General features: G+C 39.7%; 2 protein-coding genes across 2 annotated transcripts; both read left to right on the top strand.

Annotated features, from left to right (window-relative positions):
* The first annotated feature begins 658 nt into the window (after positions 1-658).
* zmynd19 (zinc finger, MYND-type containing 19) lies at positions 659-9370 on the top strand. Its single transcript, XM_047373373.1, has 6 exons — positions 659-940; positions 2362-2421; positions 2513-2619; positions 6262-6402; positions 6501-6681; positions 7199-9370. Exons 1-6 carry the CDS (start codon positions 890-892, stop codon positions 7340-7342), a joined length of 684 nt encoding a protein of 227 aa, XP_047229329.1. The 5' UTR covers positions 659-889; the 3' UTR covers positions 7343-9370.
* Positions 9371-12247: 2877 nt separating this feature from the next.
* On the top strand, positions 12248-16853 carry tmem141 (transmembrane protein 141). Its single transcript, XM_047371957.1, has 5 exons — positions 12248-12431; positions 12620-12686; positions 13407-13490; positions 13603-13719; positions 16234-16853. Exons 1-5 carry the CDS (start codon positions 12378-12380, stop codon positions 16293-16295), a joined length of 384 nt encoding a protein of 127 aa, XP_047227913.1. The 5' UTR covers positions 12248-12377; the 3' UTR covers positions 16296-16853.
* Positions 16854-17098: the final 245 nt, after the last annotated feature.

The following is a 17098-nucleotide window of genomic DNA, read 5'->3' on the forward strand; positions in this document are numbered from 1 at the left end:
CGTACTAAGTGTGAAGGGCTTTTAAGAATTTCAAAGGAGGGCTGTGGAGCAAATTTTTTGTTGATATTTTCAAAACCCTTAAAATATATAAATTTGTACCAGGCCTGACACATGTTTTCCTGAGTTTTCATATAAGTTCAGGGCTGTAAAATGCCAATTAATTGTCCATTGGAAACATGAAGAACATTTGAAAGAGGCCTTCACTTTGAGTTCAATGGATAAAATGTGAAATAAAGACAGTATTCAAAGTCATCAAACTAACAATAGGGTACCAGCATTATTAATTACATTATAAACTCGAAGCAGTGCAGTTGAACTGAATTTACACAATTTATTTATTGTGTAATTTAGAGATACTCTAAATATAAGTTTTTATGTGTTGCTTCAATATTGTATAAAAGCAATTAATAGCAAATTTCCTCCATTAAATTTTAAAATAACAGAAAACTAACATTAGAACCACCAAAATAATTTAATCCTCTGGGATCAAGCGCCTGACATTTCGCGCGAAAATGGACGGAAGCAATCACTAGAGTTTATGACGTACATATTTAAATGGGCGGTCTTTTTTAATGTATTCATCTCTATTGTGCGACATGATTGGATCCTACTGAAGTAAAATCCGATTTGATTGGTTTTTCTGATGAGTGCTTCTGGTTCCTTGCTAAACGCCGCCCCTCTGTCTCGACGCCTAACTCGGGTTCTTGCTCTCCAGCGGCCGTGTGTCACCGAGGCTGGGCTGCGGCCAGACGGAGGGCTGGAAAGCACTACTTAGCCCAAAAGTGGTATCGCAGCGGGGCGGAGGGGCCGGTCCATACAGTTTCACACCCAAATAAACCCCGTAGGTTGAATCTCACGGCCCACTGTGTCAGCACCGCTCGTTACCCTGATGTCGGATTTCAAGCTCGGGATTGTACGGCTCGGCCGTGTGGCCGGGAAGGTGAGCTCAATCCCAGTACTGCCATGTGCGGCCGGGGGAGGGCCCGCGGGGATCTCGGAAGACGGCTTAAGAACCTGGCTAACGGTGGCTAGTCGGTGGACGCGAACAGAAGTGCGGCTGTGTGTGCGGGAAAAGACTAGCTTTACGGTTTTAGGCGCGTTTGAGCGGATTAGAAAAACCGGCCGAGCCAGACTACCGCTCTGAACTCAACCGCTATCACAGATCCAAGCTAACACTAGCATATAGCTTATCCGTTGGACAGATTCTGGCGGTAATAAATGTCATAAGTATGCACACAAATAGTCAATTTGTGTCCGTGTCGCTGTCAATGGTGCTGCCGCTTTTGGAAGTATTTTTTTTAGCAAGTCTTTTGATGGTAATTGGTAACATTCTGCGGCTGTGCTGTTAGCATCACCACGTTAGCCGTGATATTTGGATCATGCTGGAGTGTCGTCTAAATGAGGATCTCAACGCCACGCTTCATCAAATCACAGAGGTCCCCAATTTAAAGCTACAGGCTAGTTCTGTTGCCTTTGCATAAAGAAGTATTTAATTGTTTAACAAAAGCGTCACGTTAAACTGTAGCGGACTGTCCCCACTGATGGTGTCACAAGACCTTACCGATTCAAGTGTGCGAGCTGCTGTTAGAGCTGTGACCAGTCTTGCATCGCTCTGGCTGAGCGACAGTCAGTGAGTTGGTCCCTGTCTGTTATGATCTTTCTACACCTGAAAGACCCACACCCTGCAAACTGTCTGTGGAAACTAGGTGTCATGTTGTATAATTAGACGTTTCTGGTACGAAGACACATCATGCATGTTTCTAACGTGGGCTTAATGTGTCTTGCCATGTGGCTTGGTGAGAGCTCAGGTGGGTCTCAACTGGTTAAAACAAGTCTCTCCTTTATATAAGGGTTGGCTTTGACTCATGTGACCGGTGAACAAACTGACTAGCTTCTGTGTCAAAATTTTAGGATTTATTCCCAGAATTTATACTATATTTATGTTGCAAATGTCACTTACATTGCATTATTGCAGATAAGAGTTGCAACAGTTGATTAATGCAGTTTCTGCGTGAGTGTTAGATAATTTAATTGTGCATAATAATACACTCCCCCAACACACACATTTGGAGGTGGAGAATTTTCCAGGGGGTGAAAATGATTGCATTTGGTCTTTTAATGAGAAAACCCAAAGTAATAATTAGTTTTCACTTAAAAAGGAGCTTATGGTTTTGCGATAAATGAGGTTAAAATTGACACACACCCCCTGTTTGGCATATAAGAGTATTGATAACGTAAATTGTAGATTAGTAAATGTGTTTTGTTATATTAGTTGTCTTGCTGCATGGTGGGGCGGTGGTTAGCACTGTTGCCTTGCAGCAAGAAGGTCAGAAACTTGAATCTTTGCATTTCTCTTTTCAGACAAAATACACTCTGATTGATGAGCAGGACATACCCCTAGTGGAAAACTACGCCTTCGAGGTAAACTGTTAAATTGTTTCCTTTAGGCCTCTACCACATTTATCTGGCACACCAGCAAGAGCCAGTCTGAACCACTTATTTGCTTCTTTAGGCTCGTATGGAGGTAGATGCTGATGGCAATGGTGCAAAAATCTTCGCTTACGCTTTTGATATCGGCAAAGGCCGCTGGGCTGGAAGGCCACTGCACGAGCTGCTGTGGTGAGTAAAATACTCATATTTTGTATAATATGTTCTATTCTGGGATATGCTCAGATAGTTAATGGATTCTTTTGTTGTTAAACATCTTTGTCTTGACTTCAGTGGAGATAGTGATCAGAATAAACAAGAGGTAGGAAGATACTATATGAAAAACTGCAAAATGAAGTCACAAAGGTGGTTCCTCAAAAATCACATTCAAAAACTTGAAAGTTGATTCCTTGGTGCATTGCTTGCAGATGGTGTCTTGCATAATCACCAAGGTGGAACATTTAACACAATGAAGTGAGGAAAGCCAACCAAGAAAAGCCCTGGGTTTTGATGCAGAACGTCATATCCTCTCTTAACTGGTCTATGGCATCCTGTGCTAAAGAAGATATTTAAGAGTGTTAAAGCTTTTGTTGGTATTTGAAGTATTACAGCTTTACTCTTTCACTCCTGTAGAAATTTTCTTTAGCCAAAAAAAGGAAAATTCAGAGTTTGTCAGGAGTCTTTAAAGACATCCCTGATGTGACTGGGTCTCAGCTGTGGTCTTCTTTCTTGAGTTTTAAACAAAGTTGAATTTGAGTTGTGTGTTCTCTGTAGCAGTGTCACTTTCCTGTATACCTAAGACCTAAAGTGGGCTTCTAGAAAGTTCAAGTGCAACAATTTCTTGTAACATTCAGGGTTCTTATGCAATTTCAAGTCTGGAAAAGTATAGAATTTGCTTTTACAATTTCTGGGTCTGGATAGTTGATTCACATCACAGATTTCTTTTACCATATTACCCATCAGTATTTTTTATTTTTTTCCATACTAATTGAATATAAACTCTTAGCAAAATCTGAAAAGGGATATTATACCACCTGTTAGTTCTCTAGATAACTTTACCAAACTCTGAAGGTTGGAAGCCAATTTCATTATTTCATTGTCAATAGAGCCTACGGATACGACTCAACTACCACTTAAGCAGGTTCAAAGTTAATACTTTGTACAAAATTGTTCAGACTTTTATTTTTGAAATATTCAGAAAACAAATCTAAACTCTGAAAAGGGATGGGCATTTTTGGTATAAAATGTGTGCAGGGATCTTAGTTTCTAAAGACCTATATAGCTATATTTTTTATTCCTATTAATCTAGTAATGTGCCCATGTATTTTTCCTCAGGATTAGTGTGGAATAGCATAGCAGCGAATGGAAGAAATTTGTTTCCAGGACCTTCTGTGTTCAAATTTCTCAGATTTTCTAAAAACAACAATTTCTCTTAGAAAAGAAAAAATTATTTTCACACTGACTGAAGATAATACGGGTAGGGAAGCCAAAAGCAGCCTACATTCAGGTCCTTCTCAAAATATTAGCATATTGTGATAAAGTTCATTATTTTCCATATTGTCATGATGAAAATTTAACATTCATATATTTTAGATTCATTGCACACTAACTGAAATATTTCAGGTCTTTTATTGTCTTAATACGGATGATTTTGGCATACAGCTCATGAAAACCCAAAATTCCTATCTCACAAAATTAGCATATTTCATCCGAACAATAAAAGAAAAGTGTTTTTAATACAAAAAACGTCAACCTTCAAATAATCATGTACAGTTATGCACTCAATACTTGGTCGGGAATCCTTTGGCAGAAATGACTGCTTCAATGCGGCGTGGCATGGAGGCAATCAGCCTGTGGCACTGCTGAGGTCTTATGGAGGCCCAGGATGCTTCGATAGCGGCCTTTAGCTCATCCAGAGTGTTGGGTCTTGAGTCTCTCAACGTTCTCTTCACAATATCCCACAGATTCTCTATGGGGTTCAGGTCAGGAGAGTTGTCCGGCCAATTGAGCACAGTGATACCATGGTCAGTAAACCATTTACCAGTGGTTTTGGCACTGTGAGCAGGTGCCAGGTCGTGCTGAAAAATGAAATCTTCATCTCCATAAAGCTTTTCAGCAGATGGAAGCATGAAGTGCTCCAAAATCTCCTGATAGCTAGCTGCATTGACCCTGCCCTTGATAAAACACAGTGGACCAACACCAGCAGCTGACACGGCACCCCAGACCATCACTGACTGTGGGTACTTGACACTGGACTTCTGGCATTTTGGCATTTCCTTCTCCCCAGTCTTCCTCCAGACTCTGGCACCTTGATTTCCGAATGACATGCAGAATTTGCTTTCATCCGAAAAAAGTACTTTGGACCACTGAGCAACAGTCCAGTGCTGCTTCTCTGTAGCCCAGGTCAGGCGCTTCTGCCGCTGTTTCTGGTTCAAAAGTGGCTTGACCTGGGGAATGCGGCACCTGTAGCCCATTTCCTGCACACGCCTGTGCACGGTGGCTCTGGATGTTTCTACTCCAGACTCAGTCCACTGCTTCCACAGGTCCCCCAAGGTCTGGAATCGGCCCTTCTCCACAATCTTCAGGGTCCGGTCACCTCTTCTCGTTGTGCAGCGTTTTCTGCCACACTTTTTCCTTTCCACAGACTTCCCACTGAGGTGCCTTGATACAGCACTCTGGGAACAGCCTGTTCGTTCAGAAATTTCTTTCTGTGTCTTACCCTCTTGCTTGAGGGTGTCAATAGTGGCCTTCTGGACAGCAGTCAGGTCGGCAGTCTTACCCATGATTGGGGTTTTGAGTGATGAACCAGGCTGGGAGTTTTAAAGGCCTCAGGAATCTTTTGCAGGTGTTTAGAGTTAACTCGTTGATTCAGATGATTAGGTTCATAGCTCGTTTAGAGACCCTTTTAATGATATGCTAATTTTGTGAGATAGGAATTTTGGGTTTTCATGAGCTGTATGCCAAAATCATCCGTATTAAGACAATAAAAGACCTGAAATATTTCAGTTAGTGTGCAATGAATCTAAAATATATGAATGTTAAATTTTCATCATGACATTATGGAAAATAATGAACTTTATCACAATATGCTAATATTTTGAGAAGGACCTGTTCACCCTCTGATATTTAATTTGTGACTCTCACGATCATCAGGTTTCTTGCCTAAAATTGCGAGGACAGTCTTGAAAAGTATGCAGTTTAGGTTGAACAAGCTCTTCCAGGTCTGGATAAGAATGGAAAAATAAGGATTGAATTTAGAAATGAAAAGGCTTGTTTCCAGACTTCATATCCATTATCTAAAAGAACAAAACACGTGTTTCTGAATAATCTGTCCTTCTGAATGATGACCTCCTTTTTTGGTTTGTCAGGGATTGATAGAAAACTACTCTTATCTACATAATTTCCTGAAATGAAGTGCATCTGTTGAGTAACTAGCTAAAAACCCACTGATGTGCACATTCGTGCAGTTTTGGAGCTTTTAAAGGTTAAATCACTCAAATGCTAAACCCCAACCCCACTATTAAAAATAAAATCAACTTTTATTGCATTAAAGATTTGTACGTCCACGTCAAATGGTCTGAAAGTCGCATCAGATCTTTTGGGTTTATAGAAGTCTGAAGGCCGACAGCTCTAAAGATGGTTATTTATTGTAAAGGTGATCATAAAACTTTTGAGACCCCTTGAATTCGTCCTCTTCTGGATAAATGAGAGAGTAACACAATTCTTTAAAGACCTGGGTTATTGCCTACAATATTACAAACTTTCCACATAATAACCGTTTTTTTCACCTTTTTACTGGTGGAAACATGTCTGACTTGTTTTATCTTTGTCCAGGGAGAAACACAGAGGAGGCATTGCCCCTAGTTTTCAAGTTATCCACATCAACTCTGTGACCGTGGATAACCGGCTAGACAACCTACGACTGGTACCGGTGGGCTGGAGCCCCAAGCCAGAAGAGATTTCCAGCAAGCAGAGGTAACACCATATGCATACACCTGTGCAGAGTAGTTTAACAGCCGATATGATTAGTGTCAGGTAAACCGTAACATCTGACGTTTCGTTCTCCTGTCCAGGGAGCAATCTCTGTACTGGCTGGCAATCCAGCAGGTCCCAGCTGATCCAGTGGAGGAGCAGTACCTGGAGCTGAGCCGCACACGCTACTATAATGCTAACGGGGAGCTAGTGGAAGAAGAGGAGTGCTCCTGTACATACTATGAGTGTCATTACCCCCCTTGTTCACTCATTGAGAGGCGGGTATGTAAAAATGCAAATACATTTTGGAATTAGTTTGAATTTCTGTCCTTGAAGGCATCTATAGTGCCTTGCAAAATCGTTCATACCCCTGGCGCTTTCGTAGTAGATCAGTATAACTCTGGCTGTTCTGTGAAAGCCTCAGAGAAGACTGGAGAACATCAGTGAACAAACAGCATAATGAGGACCAAGACAGGTCCGGACAGAGTAGACGGGTCAGGGGTCTTTGCAAAGTGGAATAGGCGAAACATTCAGGATTTAGATTTGAATAATTGGTAGACATATTAACCCAAACACACTTGCAGCTATTACTGCAGCAAAAGGTTGTTCTGCAAAGGATTGACTTGTTGCTCTGAATACAAATTCATCCCCTACTTTTCAGATTATTATATGTATAATGTTTTGATTTCACGTTTGCAAGGTGCTGTATGTTCTGTCCAGTAGTTCAACATTATTGGGCAGTCTAATTAAACAAACTTGCAGATGAAATATTGATCATCTCATTCCCATGTTTTCACAGCTGCGAGAGTTTAATATCTGCGGCCGCTGCCAGGTGGCCCGCTACTGCGGCTCGCAGTGTCAGCAGAGGGACTGGCCGGCCCACAAGAAGCAGTGCCGCGAGCGCAAGCGGGTGCTGGCCCTGGAGTCGGAGCCCGAACGATGATCTGCCCTCACCCTCGTTTGAGAGAGGAGGAGGGGACAGGGTTAGATTTGTGGGAGGGGGAAAAAACGTGAACTTGCTGACAAGAGACTTAATGACAGAAGACAATGTTTGATTGACTGACAGTTCAGGCTCTAACAACATGGAGGAGGGGGAAGAGGAATACAGCAAAGACATCTGCCACTTCCCAGAACTCTGTTCTCCATAGCTTGCTTTTCATGTGGATTGCAGGGAATTTATTTTTGTTTTGGTTTGTTTTTTTTTTTTTTTTGGTCTCTATAGTTCTTGTGGAGGGAGAACTTCGAGCTCAAGCTGCTGCTATGGTTTTATAAGTGAGGGGAGGGGTGGAAGAGTTGTGTCGCTGACGAACTTGACAGGCTTCTTTGGACCATAGTCAAACAGACCGTTCTTGTCATCTACTTTCCTTCCTCCACCCTGCCACTCCGCCGCTAACGGCGGTGGGGGGCAGGACCACGGAGCTACAGGACCCGTCGCTCAGCTGGTACAACGGGACACGGACCTTCTCACTGTATCGCTCCTTCTCAGACCACCCTCATGCAACTAAATGGCTGCTGTGTTCATGATCATCCACACCCTAAGCACCTCGTCTTGTCCTTCTCCCCCACGCAGATTACACAGTTTGGATCACACTACCAGTATTGAGTGTACATGTGTGCGTGAATGCAAGTGGGTGTATGTACTGCCAATATGCGCTGAAGGACATTAAAAATGGTGGCTTGTGTGTCAGGTTAATATATGTTTTTTATTTTTTTGCTCTTTAAAGGGGCCATATTACCCAATTTTAAATGTCCTATTTAATCAGAAATTGGTGGTTTGAAAAAATATTTTCACTGTTCTATAAAAAGATTTAGCTGCCAAAATAAAGGCTTAGTTTTCTACTAGAACTTTTCCTGTTTATTTTTGTTTTAATTGGTTGGATTTGGCTTGTATTTTCTTACTTATCCCACCCAATGCTGGAGTTTTGCGTTATTTTCAACCTTCCTGTTGTTGAAAATTTGATGTTACTCAATCTCTCCCCTTTCCCTTCAAAGTAAAAGCACTGGCGGGAGAAACAGATTTGTCATGTTCTCACAACTTGCAGGAAGTATCTTGACCAAAGTCTACTCTTGGCCTCTGTAGCTCGGCCACTCCTAACTGGTTCAAATTCTTCCAGTATGTCTCTTTGCTGGTTTCAAGTCGCCCGTCTCCAGCTGTGTTTTACAGGTTTATGGTTTGTTTGCGTTATTTGGAGAGGGTGCTCTTGTTTTTTTTTTTTTTTTTTTTTGAAGATTGTCTATCTATGAAGGTATATTTATTTAATGACTTGATTGTGAAACATGTTAATATTTGAAAGTAAATATAAGAAATGGGACCTTTTCTAGATGATTGAGTTCAGAATTTCTTCCCTTATATTGGATTTTTGTGCTTTCCTGATTCCCAAATGAGTCCTCCTTAGTGTTGCCCTTCCATTTTTTTTTTGGTGAAAACACTGCACACTGTCATTGTCACTATAATCTTCCATGAAGGAGGATGTCTTGGGAGAAAGAAATCCTAAATCTCCTCCTACAGAAAATTCTGGAGACTGATTGTTATCGTCTGCCTTTGTTTCCTACAAAACAGATAGTGAACTAGTGGACTTTCTTAATCACCTGCCTTCCTTGTTTTTCCTGCGATGCACACCTACTAAACGTGTCCTTTTGTGTCTTAGATGAGTCCGAACACTTGAGCATGTGTTTCGCTCATGTACATGCAAGTTTTCGTTTTTTTTTTTTGTCTGGATCTGAACAGGTTTTCAATACTGCACTAAAATTTGGCTCCTGCTGTTTGCGTTCATTGGATTTATGGATTGAAGGGAGGGATGTTTTTTTTCTTTTCAGAGTGTACAGGTCGCGTCACATTTTGTTTTTCTAAAAATTTAGTCATTAATCACCTAGAAATAAAGAGCTAAAGTATGTGAAAGGAAGTAGAGTTGGAGATAATTCCCAGTTGCTTTTTCATTGTAAAATGATAATAAAAGTTAAATGAAATTCAGTGGCTGCTGTTGACTCAGTTTAATAGGGATGCTTCTTGAATGGGTGGTTGGCACTGGTGCAATAACCCAAACCCTGGGGCTTGGTTTATTTCAAATATCCCATTTAATGGGGAAAGATGAAAACATCAAAATTCAATCCATAACTATATTAATCAATATGGGAGCCTTTTCCATTTTTCTCATAGAAATCATGTGGTTTAATACAGACTGTTCTAGCTTTTTTGAAATATTTATGGTTTACAGTTTCAAAATCCCCTTTCATACTAATAATGGATGTAGTAATCAGCAAATAATGTAGCATTAAAACTCTTGGGTGGTCTTAAGCGGTTTCTTTTTAAACTATGACCAGATGTTCTGATGATTTGGATTCTGCGAAGAACATAATCTAAAATCACACAGATGTAGCAATTTTCACAACCTGGCAACAAGTATTTGTACCTCTTAAAGCTTTTCATTTTGCCACATTACATCCAAAAACTTAAATGTATTTTATTTGGGATTTAGATGACAAGCCAACTTAAAGCTGTGCATAATATGTATTCTATTTTAGCTGAATAAATAAAAACCAGGATAACCAGTTGCCTTTACAAATATGGGCAAGCAGATTGAAATGTTTTCAGTTTTTCCATGAAGGCCTCAGAGCATTAGTGAACAAATAGCATAAATGAAGACCAGGGAACACAGTTCGAGGATAAAGATGTTGAAAAGCAGTTGAACATCTCACAGGGTGGAAAGAGAATGGCACAACTACAAACATGCCAAGACATGGCCATCCATCTAAACTGACAGGCAGGGCAAGCAGAACATTAATCAGAGAAGCAGCCAGGAGACCCTTGGTAACTCTGGAGGAGCTACTGGGATCCACAGCTCAGGTTTGGAATATCTGTTTACAGGACAGCTATTAGCTGAGCCCTACACAAATCTGGTCTTTATAGAAAATAGGTCTAAAGAAATTCATAAGAAATCCTTTTTAATGTCATGCAAGAGGCACAGCAAACCTGTGGAAGAAGGTGCTCTGGTCAGATGAGACCAAAAAACAGAAGGTCGGTCTGCAAAGTACTGTTTTCCTTCACATATGAGATCAAGTGCTATTTTGTGTTGGTCTTTTAAAACACGTTGTGGTTATAGCGGGACAAAACATGAAAAGGGGTGTGAATGAGTGAGTGAATGTGTTCATGTATATGAGCTTTAACTTGGCTTGTATGTATTAAACATCAACCTTTAAATTTGGAACCACCTTGAATCAAACAAGGCTCCTTTGTTAAACATGCTCTCATCTATGAAGTCTTTGCTCTTTTCTCTGTATAACCAGTAACAGATGTGCAGCTGCTTTCTGTGGCTCTTTGGTGACTTTATCTTCCATGTTGTTACTTGTGTCTCAGAAGAGGTTGGATTTTCGCCATCTGCTGCCTTCTGCTCACTTTCTCTCGCCATTTCCAGGAGAATACCTCAGTTGTTCGGGTCACTGTGTTGGATCAGAGGTCAGAAGGAAGGTCACTCTTATGCCAACACATTTGGGTGCATTAATTTATTTTTCTGTAGCAGTTATAAAAAAAATACTCTTGATTAGAGTATTTGCTATTATCCATGATGGAAAATAAAACTGCAGGAAAGAGGTATGAGGTACATATAATTTTTTTCCTGTCTGAGAGAGAATTTGTTTGAATTTGAAGAAGTTTTCATAGATAAAAAAAAGTTCCAAACTTCTGATCAGATAAGTAGTTAGAAGAATAAAAAACAATGCTGCAAATGCTTGAAGTTTAAATACTGTTATGTTGTAATGATAATGTCTGTTAAATAATGTTAAGATAGACAGCTTTGATTTAAGTAACTTTTACCTGTACTAAAATCCCTTTCATCAGACTATCTTGGCTTAATTTGACCTGATATCTCTTATTCAGAAGGTGTTTGTAGCAGATAGTTTCTAATTTATTGCCTTATGAATTGCATTTTTTCCTAGACTATCTGGTACAAAGCATGCAGTTTAAAATGTAATATGTTGCGGTGAATAAAAGCCATGGGCTGCACGGTGGCGCAGTTGGTAGTACTGTTGCCTTGCAGCAAGAAGATCCTGGGTTCAATTCCTGGCCGGGGGTCTTTCTGCATGGAGTTTGCATGTTCTCCCTGTGCATGCATGGGTTCTCACCGGGTACTCTGGCTTCCTCCCACAGTCCAAAGACATGCCTGTTAGGTTAATTGGTAACTCTAAATTGCCCTTAGGTGTATGAATGAGTGTGTGCATGGTTGTTTGTGTGTTGCCCTGCGATGGACTGGTGACCTGTCCAGGGTGTACCCTGCCTCTCGCCCATAGACTGCTGGAGATATGTAGGCACCAGCTTCCCCGTGACCCACTATGGAATAAGCAGTAGAAAATGACTGACTGACTAAATAAAAGCCTTTCTGGACTAAAAATTAACACAATAAGAAGTATGAAAAATATTAATAAAATTAATTAGAAGTGAATAAAAAAATTTATTACTAAAAGTAAATTAAAATATAAGATAAGCTTTTGTGGATAAATCTAATTTAATTTAATACTCACCAAATATTTTTCATTAAATTAAGGTTTATCTAGCTAAAAATAATATTAGGTATGAATAAATGAATCACCTTAGAATGATTGATTAATTTATCTTTTCATTTTTAGCTATTTTTTTCTTTTTATAGTATTTATTATTATTATTATTGTATATTTATTATATATATTATTAGTTTCATTTCTGTCCTTAATGGACATTTGTAAACTTTTTAGCTTTATAAATAAAGTTTGATAGATGATTGATTAGCATACATCCCCTTCATTGAGCATTGTGTTGTTGTACTCTCCGGCCATTAGGTGTCGCTATTGTTTTATCCACCCTTTTCTTTTTCTGCTCTTCTTGTTGTTCTTCAACGCGGAAGTTTTATAACAGTACAGACAGGGGAGTTATGTGTACTGTGTTGAAACCAGTTACATTTGAATTTATTCCTCAGATATAAGCCTGTGATTTTAACCCACTTGTCAGTATGGTGAACCTCGGTCTGACGAAAGTGGACGACGCGATTGCAGCAAAACACCCCGTGAGAAATGCTGTTGTTTACTTTTTTGTCAGAAGTCTAGAGATCTCTGGAGGACATTTTAACTTTGCAATGGACATAAAATGATTTTAGATTTTTTTATGACGTTTTTTGTAATGTACCAGAGTAACACGTATAGGTTTTTACGCGGTAAAAGCTGGTTTCCTGTTACGTTTGTGTTTGTCTTTCAGGGGTTGCAGAGCTACGCTGCCTGTCAGTCTCACGCCTTTATGAAGGGGACGGGGAGCTTTGTGCTGGGTAATGTTTTAATCACAAAATACCTCAAAATGTCCTTTAAAATCATATAGATTTGTATATAGCAGCTTCGTATTTGCGATAGAGTCCTGAGTTCTTTGACGTTTTTCTTCTTAGATTTTTAGATAGTAATGGAGTTGTAGTTGGTTTTGTGCTTTATTTAACATCTTTATGTTTTCAGATAAATGCAGGAATGCTAATGAAACTTTAGTAAAAAGCGTTTTTAACCACAGGAGGGAGCTGTATTGGATTTATCTGGTACAAGCTCTGGGAATTTATAGGATCACTTTGTTTATACATTTTTAAACCATAGTTTGAATGTGCATATCTCTATCGGTACACATAAAAATGGGTTCCTGCTGATAAGTATGGGAAAAGAACATTGATTATGGAAAAATAAATTTTATCCCAAACTTTATTCCTTGAAATTTGTTTATTTATTCAGTCATTCATTTAGTCTTTTCGTTACAGACTGTTGTGTTCTCAGATTTTATATTTAAAGCTTGCCTACTGAACAAATACCTTGTGTAAATTCATAATGAACTTCTGTATATGTATTTAAAAAAATACTTCTAACATTGTGTTGTTTTTTTGTGCAATATTCTAAATAAAAACTTTCAATGCAAAGCAGAGCAAAAGCAACAAGGAACATGTATTTAATGTAAATTACCTTTGAGCTTCCATCATTTCCTTGCTTGTCTGACTTCTCTAATGCTGTTACAGGTGCTGCAGGGTTTTTTGCCTTCCAGAAGGCTCTACAAAAGAAACTCCCCTATCCTCTTCAGTGGAATCTGCTAATTTCAATAGGTGACAGGTCAAACTTCTAAATTACCCTTACATACCCATATCAGATGGACTGGAAACTTCTTGGCTTTGCAGTTTCTGTCTGCTATTTTGAAACCTCTGTGTCCTATGTTAGTGGCGTCATCGTTTTGCAGTTATGCGGTGACTCGCTGGGAAACACAGAAATGCTCAGACCTTTGGATACTGCTAGAGACAGGTAAAGTCCCAGAGAGATCACCTCCACCACCAACAGGTAAGAACAATTTGTTTTATTCTCATAGAAATTATTTCCCCCTTTTCCACTGGCTCGTTTTAGGCGGCATAGCTCCGCTCCACTCGGTCTCTCTCTATTCGGGACGGTACCTGTTGTGTTTCCACTGACCCACTGACGGCTGGAGCTGTGGCGGCCGAAGCCGCGCCTCCAGCCATAAGTGTAGTGCTGTGCTGTTATTAACGTTACTTTGTGACATTGTCTCATTAAAGCAATCTGTGTAAAACATTAAAAAAAAATTAAATAGAAAATAAAAAACTAAATACTACTAATGTTTGTATTATTGTATATGCAAGAATGTCTTGTATATATTTTTTGTATAAAATGATCCACTGGGATAATTGTCTGGACCACAGCCCAGCCAGAACTTATAAAATAAGGGGGGTTGTGGCAGGAGAAGCAGAGAGGAGCTGTCTGGATGGTGAAGCTCCAAAGTTTGCCTAAAGAAGTTACAGTTTGAGCTTTATGAGGAAGTTCTTTTCTAAGCCATGACAATATTGAGGACAAGAGCTTTAAAGTGCAAAACTGCCGACTTTTGACTGCGGTGAAGTTAGTTTAAGGTTGGATATAGGAAATTCACACTCCTCGGATACCACAGGACTCCCTCCCTTTTGACCTGATGTAGGCAGTCTGATTACTTGCAGCTGCTCTCTGCCTGCTTCCTCCTCCTGCAGACGCTGGTTCACTTAAGGACCGTCAATACATTTCTGAACCAAACTCGCTGTTTCATGGTGGTATTGTTTTGTGTGTTTTGGGGGAAATGTTTGTGTGTCTGAACAGCTGATTTTATGTGTGATCAGCTGATTTAGGGTGTTATTAAATACCCCTCCTGCGTATAATTCAGAAAGCTGATGGTTCCATTTTCTTTTCTTTCAGCCTTCAGGCATGGTTTATGATTTGTAAATACTAAAATTATATTTGGGTTCAACTCCCTCCGGCCATTGTGGTCCTTTATATTATTGTAGTCGCTTTTGAGTTTAATCAACTTTTCCCTGCACTACAGGTCCTTCTCAAAATATTAGCATATTGTGATAAAGTTCATTATTTTCCATAATGTAATGATGAAAATTTAACATTCATATATTTTAGATTCATTGCACACTAACTGAAATATTTCAGATCTTTTATTGTCTTAATACGGATGATTTTGGCATACAGCTCATGAAAACCCAAAATTTCTATCTCACAAAATTAGCATATCATTAAAAGGGTCTCTAAACGAGCTATGAACCTAATCATCTGAATCAACGAGTTAACTCTAAACACCTGCAAAAGATTCCTGAGGCCTTTAAAACTCCCAGCCTGGTTCATCACTCAAAACCCCAATCATGGGTAAGACTGCTGACCTGACTGCTGTCCAGAAGGCCACTATTGACACCCTCAAGCAAGAGGGTAAGACACAGAAAGAAATTTCTGAACGAATAGGCTGTTCCCAGAGTGCTGTATCAAGGCACCTCAGTGGGAAGTCTGTGGGAAGGAAAAAGTGTGGCAGAAAACGCTGCACAACGAGAAGAGGAAGATTGTGGAGAAGGGCCGATTCCAGACCTTGGGGGACCTGCGGAAGCAGTGGACTGAGTCTGGAGTAGAAACATCCAGAGCCACCGTGCACAGGCGTGTGCAGGAAATGGGCTACAGGTGCCGCATTCCCCAGGTCAAGCCACTTTTGAACCAGAAACAGCGGCAGAAGCGCCTGACCTGGACTACAGAGAAGCAGCACTGGACTGCTCAATTGGCCTGCCAACTCTCCTGACCTGAACCCCATAGAGAATCTGTGGGATATTGTGAAGAGAACGTTGAGAGACTCAAGACCCAACACTCTGGATGAGCTAAAGGCCGCTATCGAAGCATCCTGGGCCTCCATAAGACCTCAGCAGTGCCACAGGCTGATTGCCTCCATGCCACGCCGCATTGAAGCAGTCATTTCTGCAAAAGGATTCCCGACCAAGTATTGAGTGCATAACTGTACATGATTATTTGAAGGTTGACGTTTTTTGTATTAAAAACACTTTTCTTTTATTGGTCGGATGAAATATGCTAATTTTGTGAGATAGGAATTTTGGGTTTTCATGAGCTGTATGCCAAAATCATCCGTATTAAGACAATAAAAGACCTGAAATATTTCAGTTAGTGTGCAATGAATCTAAAATATATGAATATTAAATTTTCATCATTACATTATAGAAAATAATGAACTTTATCACAATATGCTAATATTTTGAGAAGGACCTGTACCTCAGCGAAAACCTTCTCATTTCTCCTGGTGCCATGACCAATCAGTGAACAGCAGTGTGTTCACGTCACATATAATCCCTACTCAGCCCTGGTCGTACCTGTTCAGGAGCAGGTACAGAAAAAACCCTCACAAAGCGAGCCGAGTCGAGTAGGGCCAAATTGAGCCAGTGGAAAAGGGGCAATTGATCCTTGTTTAAATGTGAGTGAAACAGTATCTTTGACGAAAGTCATTTATCTTTACCTTTCTTTGTATTTCTTTTCCAGTATCTCATCCAGGGGACTCAAAAGCAGCTCAAAAGACAAAATATGGTGATACAATGGAATAAATATAGTCCTTCATCTATGATCCCTGTTTTCCAGAAAATTTATATAGAGATTGGTGCAAAAACGTGCACTTCATATTTATTTTAAATGTGTTTTATCTTTCTTACACATGTGCCTCAAGAATGTAATTTCCTTGTTTGGTTTCAGACTTTATGGGGCGTTTGAATTTCATAACAGCATTAAAGTGGATTAAAAAGAACTGCATGCAGGTCAGGAATTAATTTGGGTCTTTAGCAGAAATCTGATGTTAAGCTTGTTGATCTGGTATTATTGTGTGGACATGTTGGTTTGTCATGCAACAGAATTAAATCTACCACCAGCCACTGGTTGCTCCCGTGCTCGTATTATGGGATGTATCAAGCTGTTTGTTGGTGCCCTTGTTTCCTCTGAGGATTTAAGCTAGCTAATGATCAGATTTTGCTTTTAAGGACATGAACGTTAGTAAAACCTGAAATCCAACAATTGAAAACAGTTTATTGCTGTTGCTTGTAGCCACTAAAACCTATTCAGCTGCCATCAGTTCAGAAAAGATTAAATAAACCCAGCATGTCTCAAAGAAACATCGTGACTTACTTATTTTTGTGCAGTTTGCTCTGCAGGAAATCCCAAGAGATATAGAAGATTAAATTATTTTACAGAAGCGAAAATGTGTGAAAAAATGGAATATCACTTGTTTTTTTTTTTATTATTCAAACCATACATTCACAATTACAAACTCTTGACTTTAAAGGCTGAAAAATAACTGCTGTGTTGAAGCAATACAGGACCCAACAACTTCTACCGGTTCTTATTCAGTCATAGTTTG

Source organism: Girardinichthys multiradiatus, chromosome 8 (genome assembly GCF_021462225.1).
Source record: "Girardinichthys multiradiatus isolate DD_20200921_A chromosome 8, DD_fGirMul_XY1, whole genome shotgun sequence".
NCBI lineage: Eukaryota > Metazoa > Chordata > Actinopteri > Cyprinodontiformes > Goodeidae > Girardinichthys > Girardinichthys multiradiatus.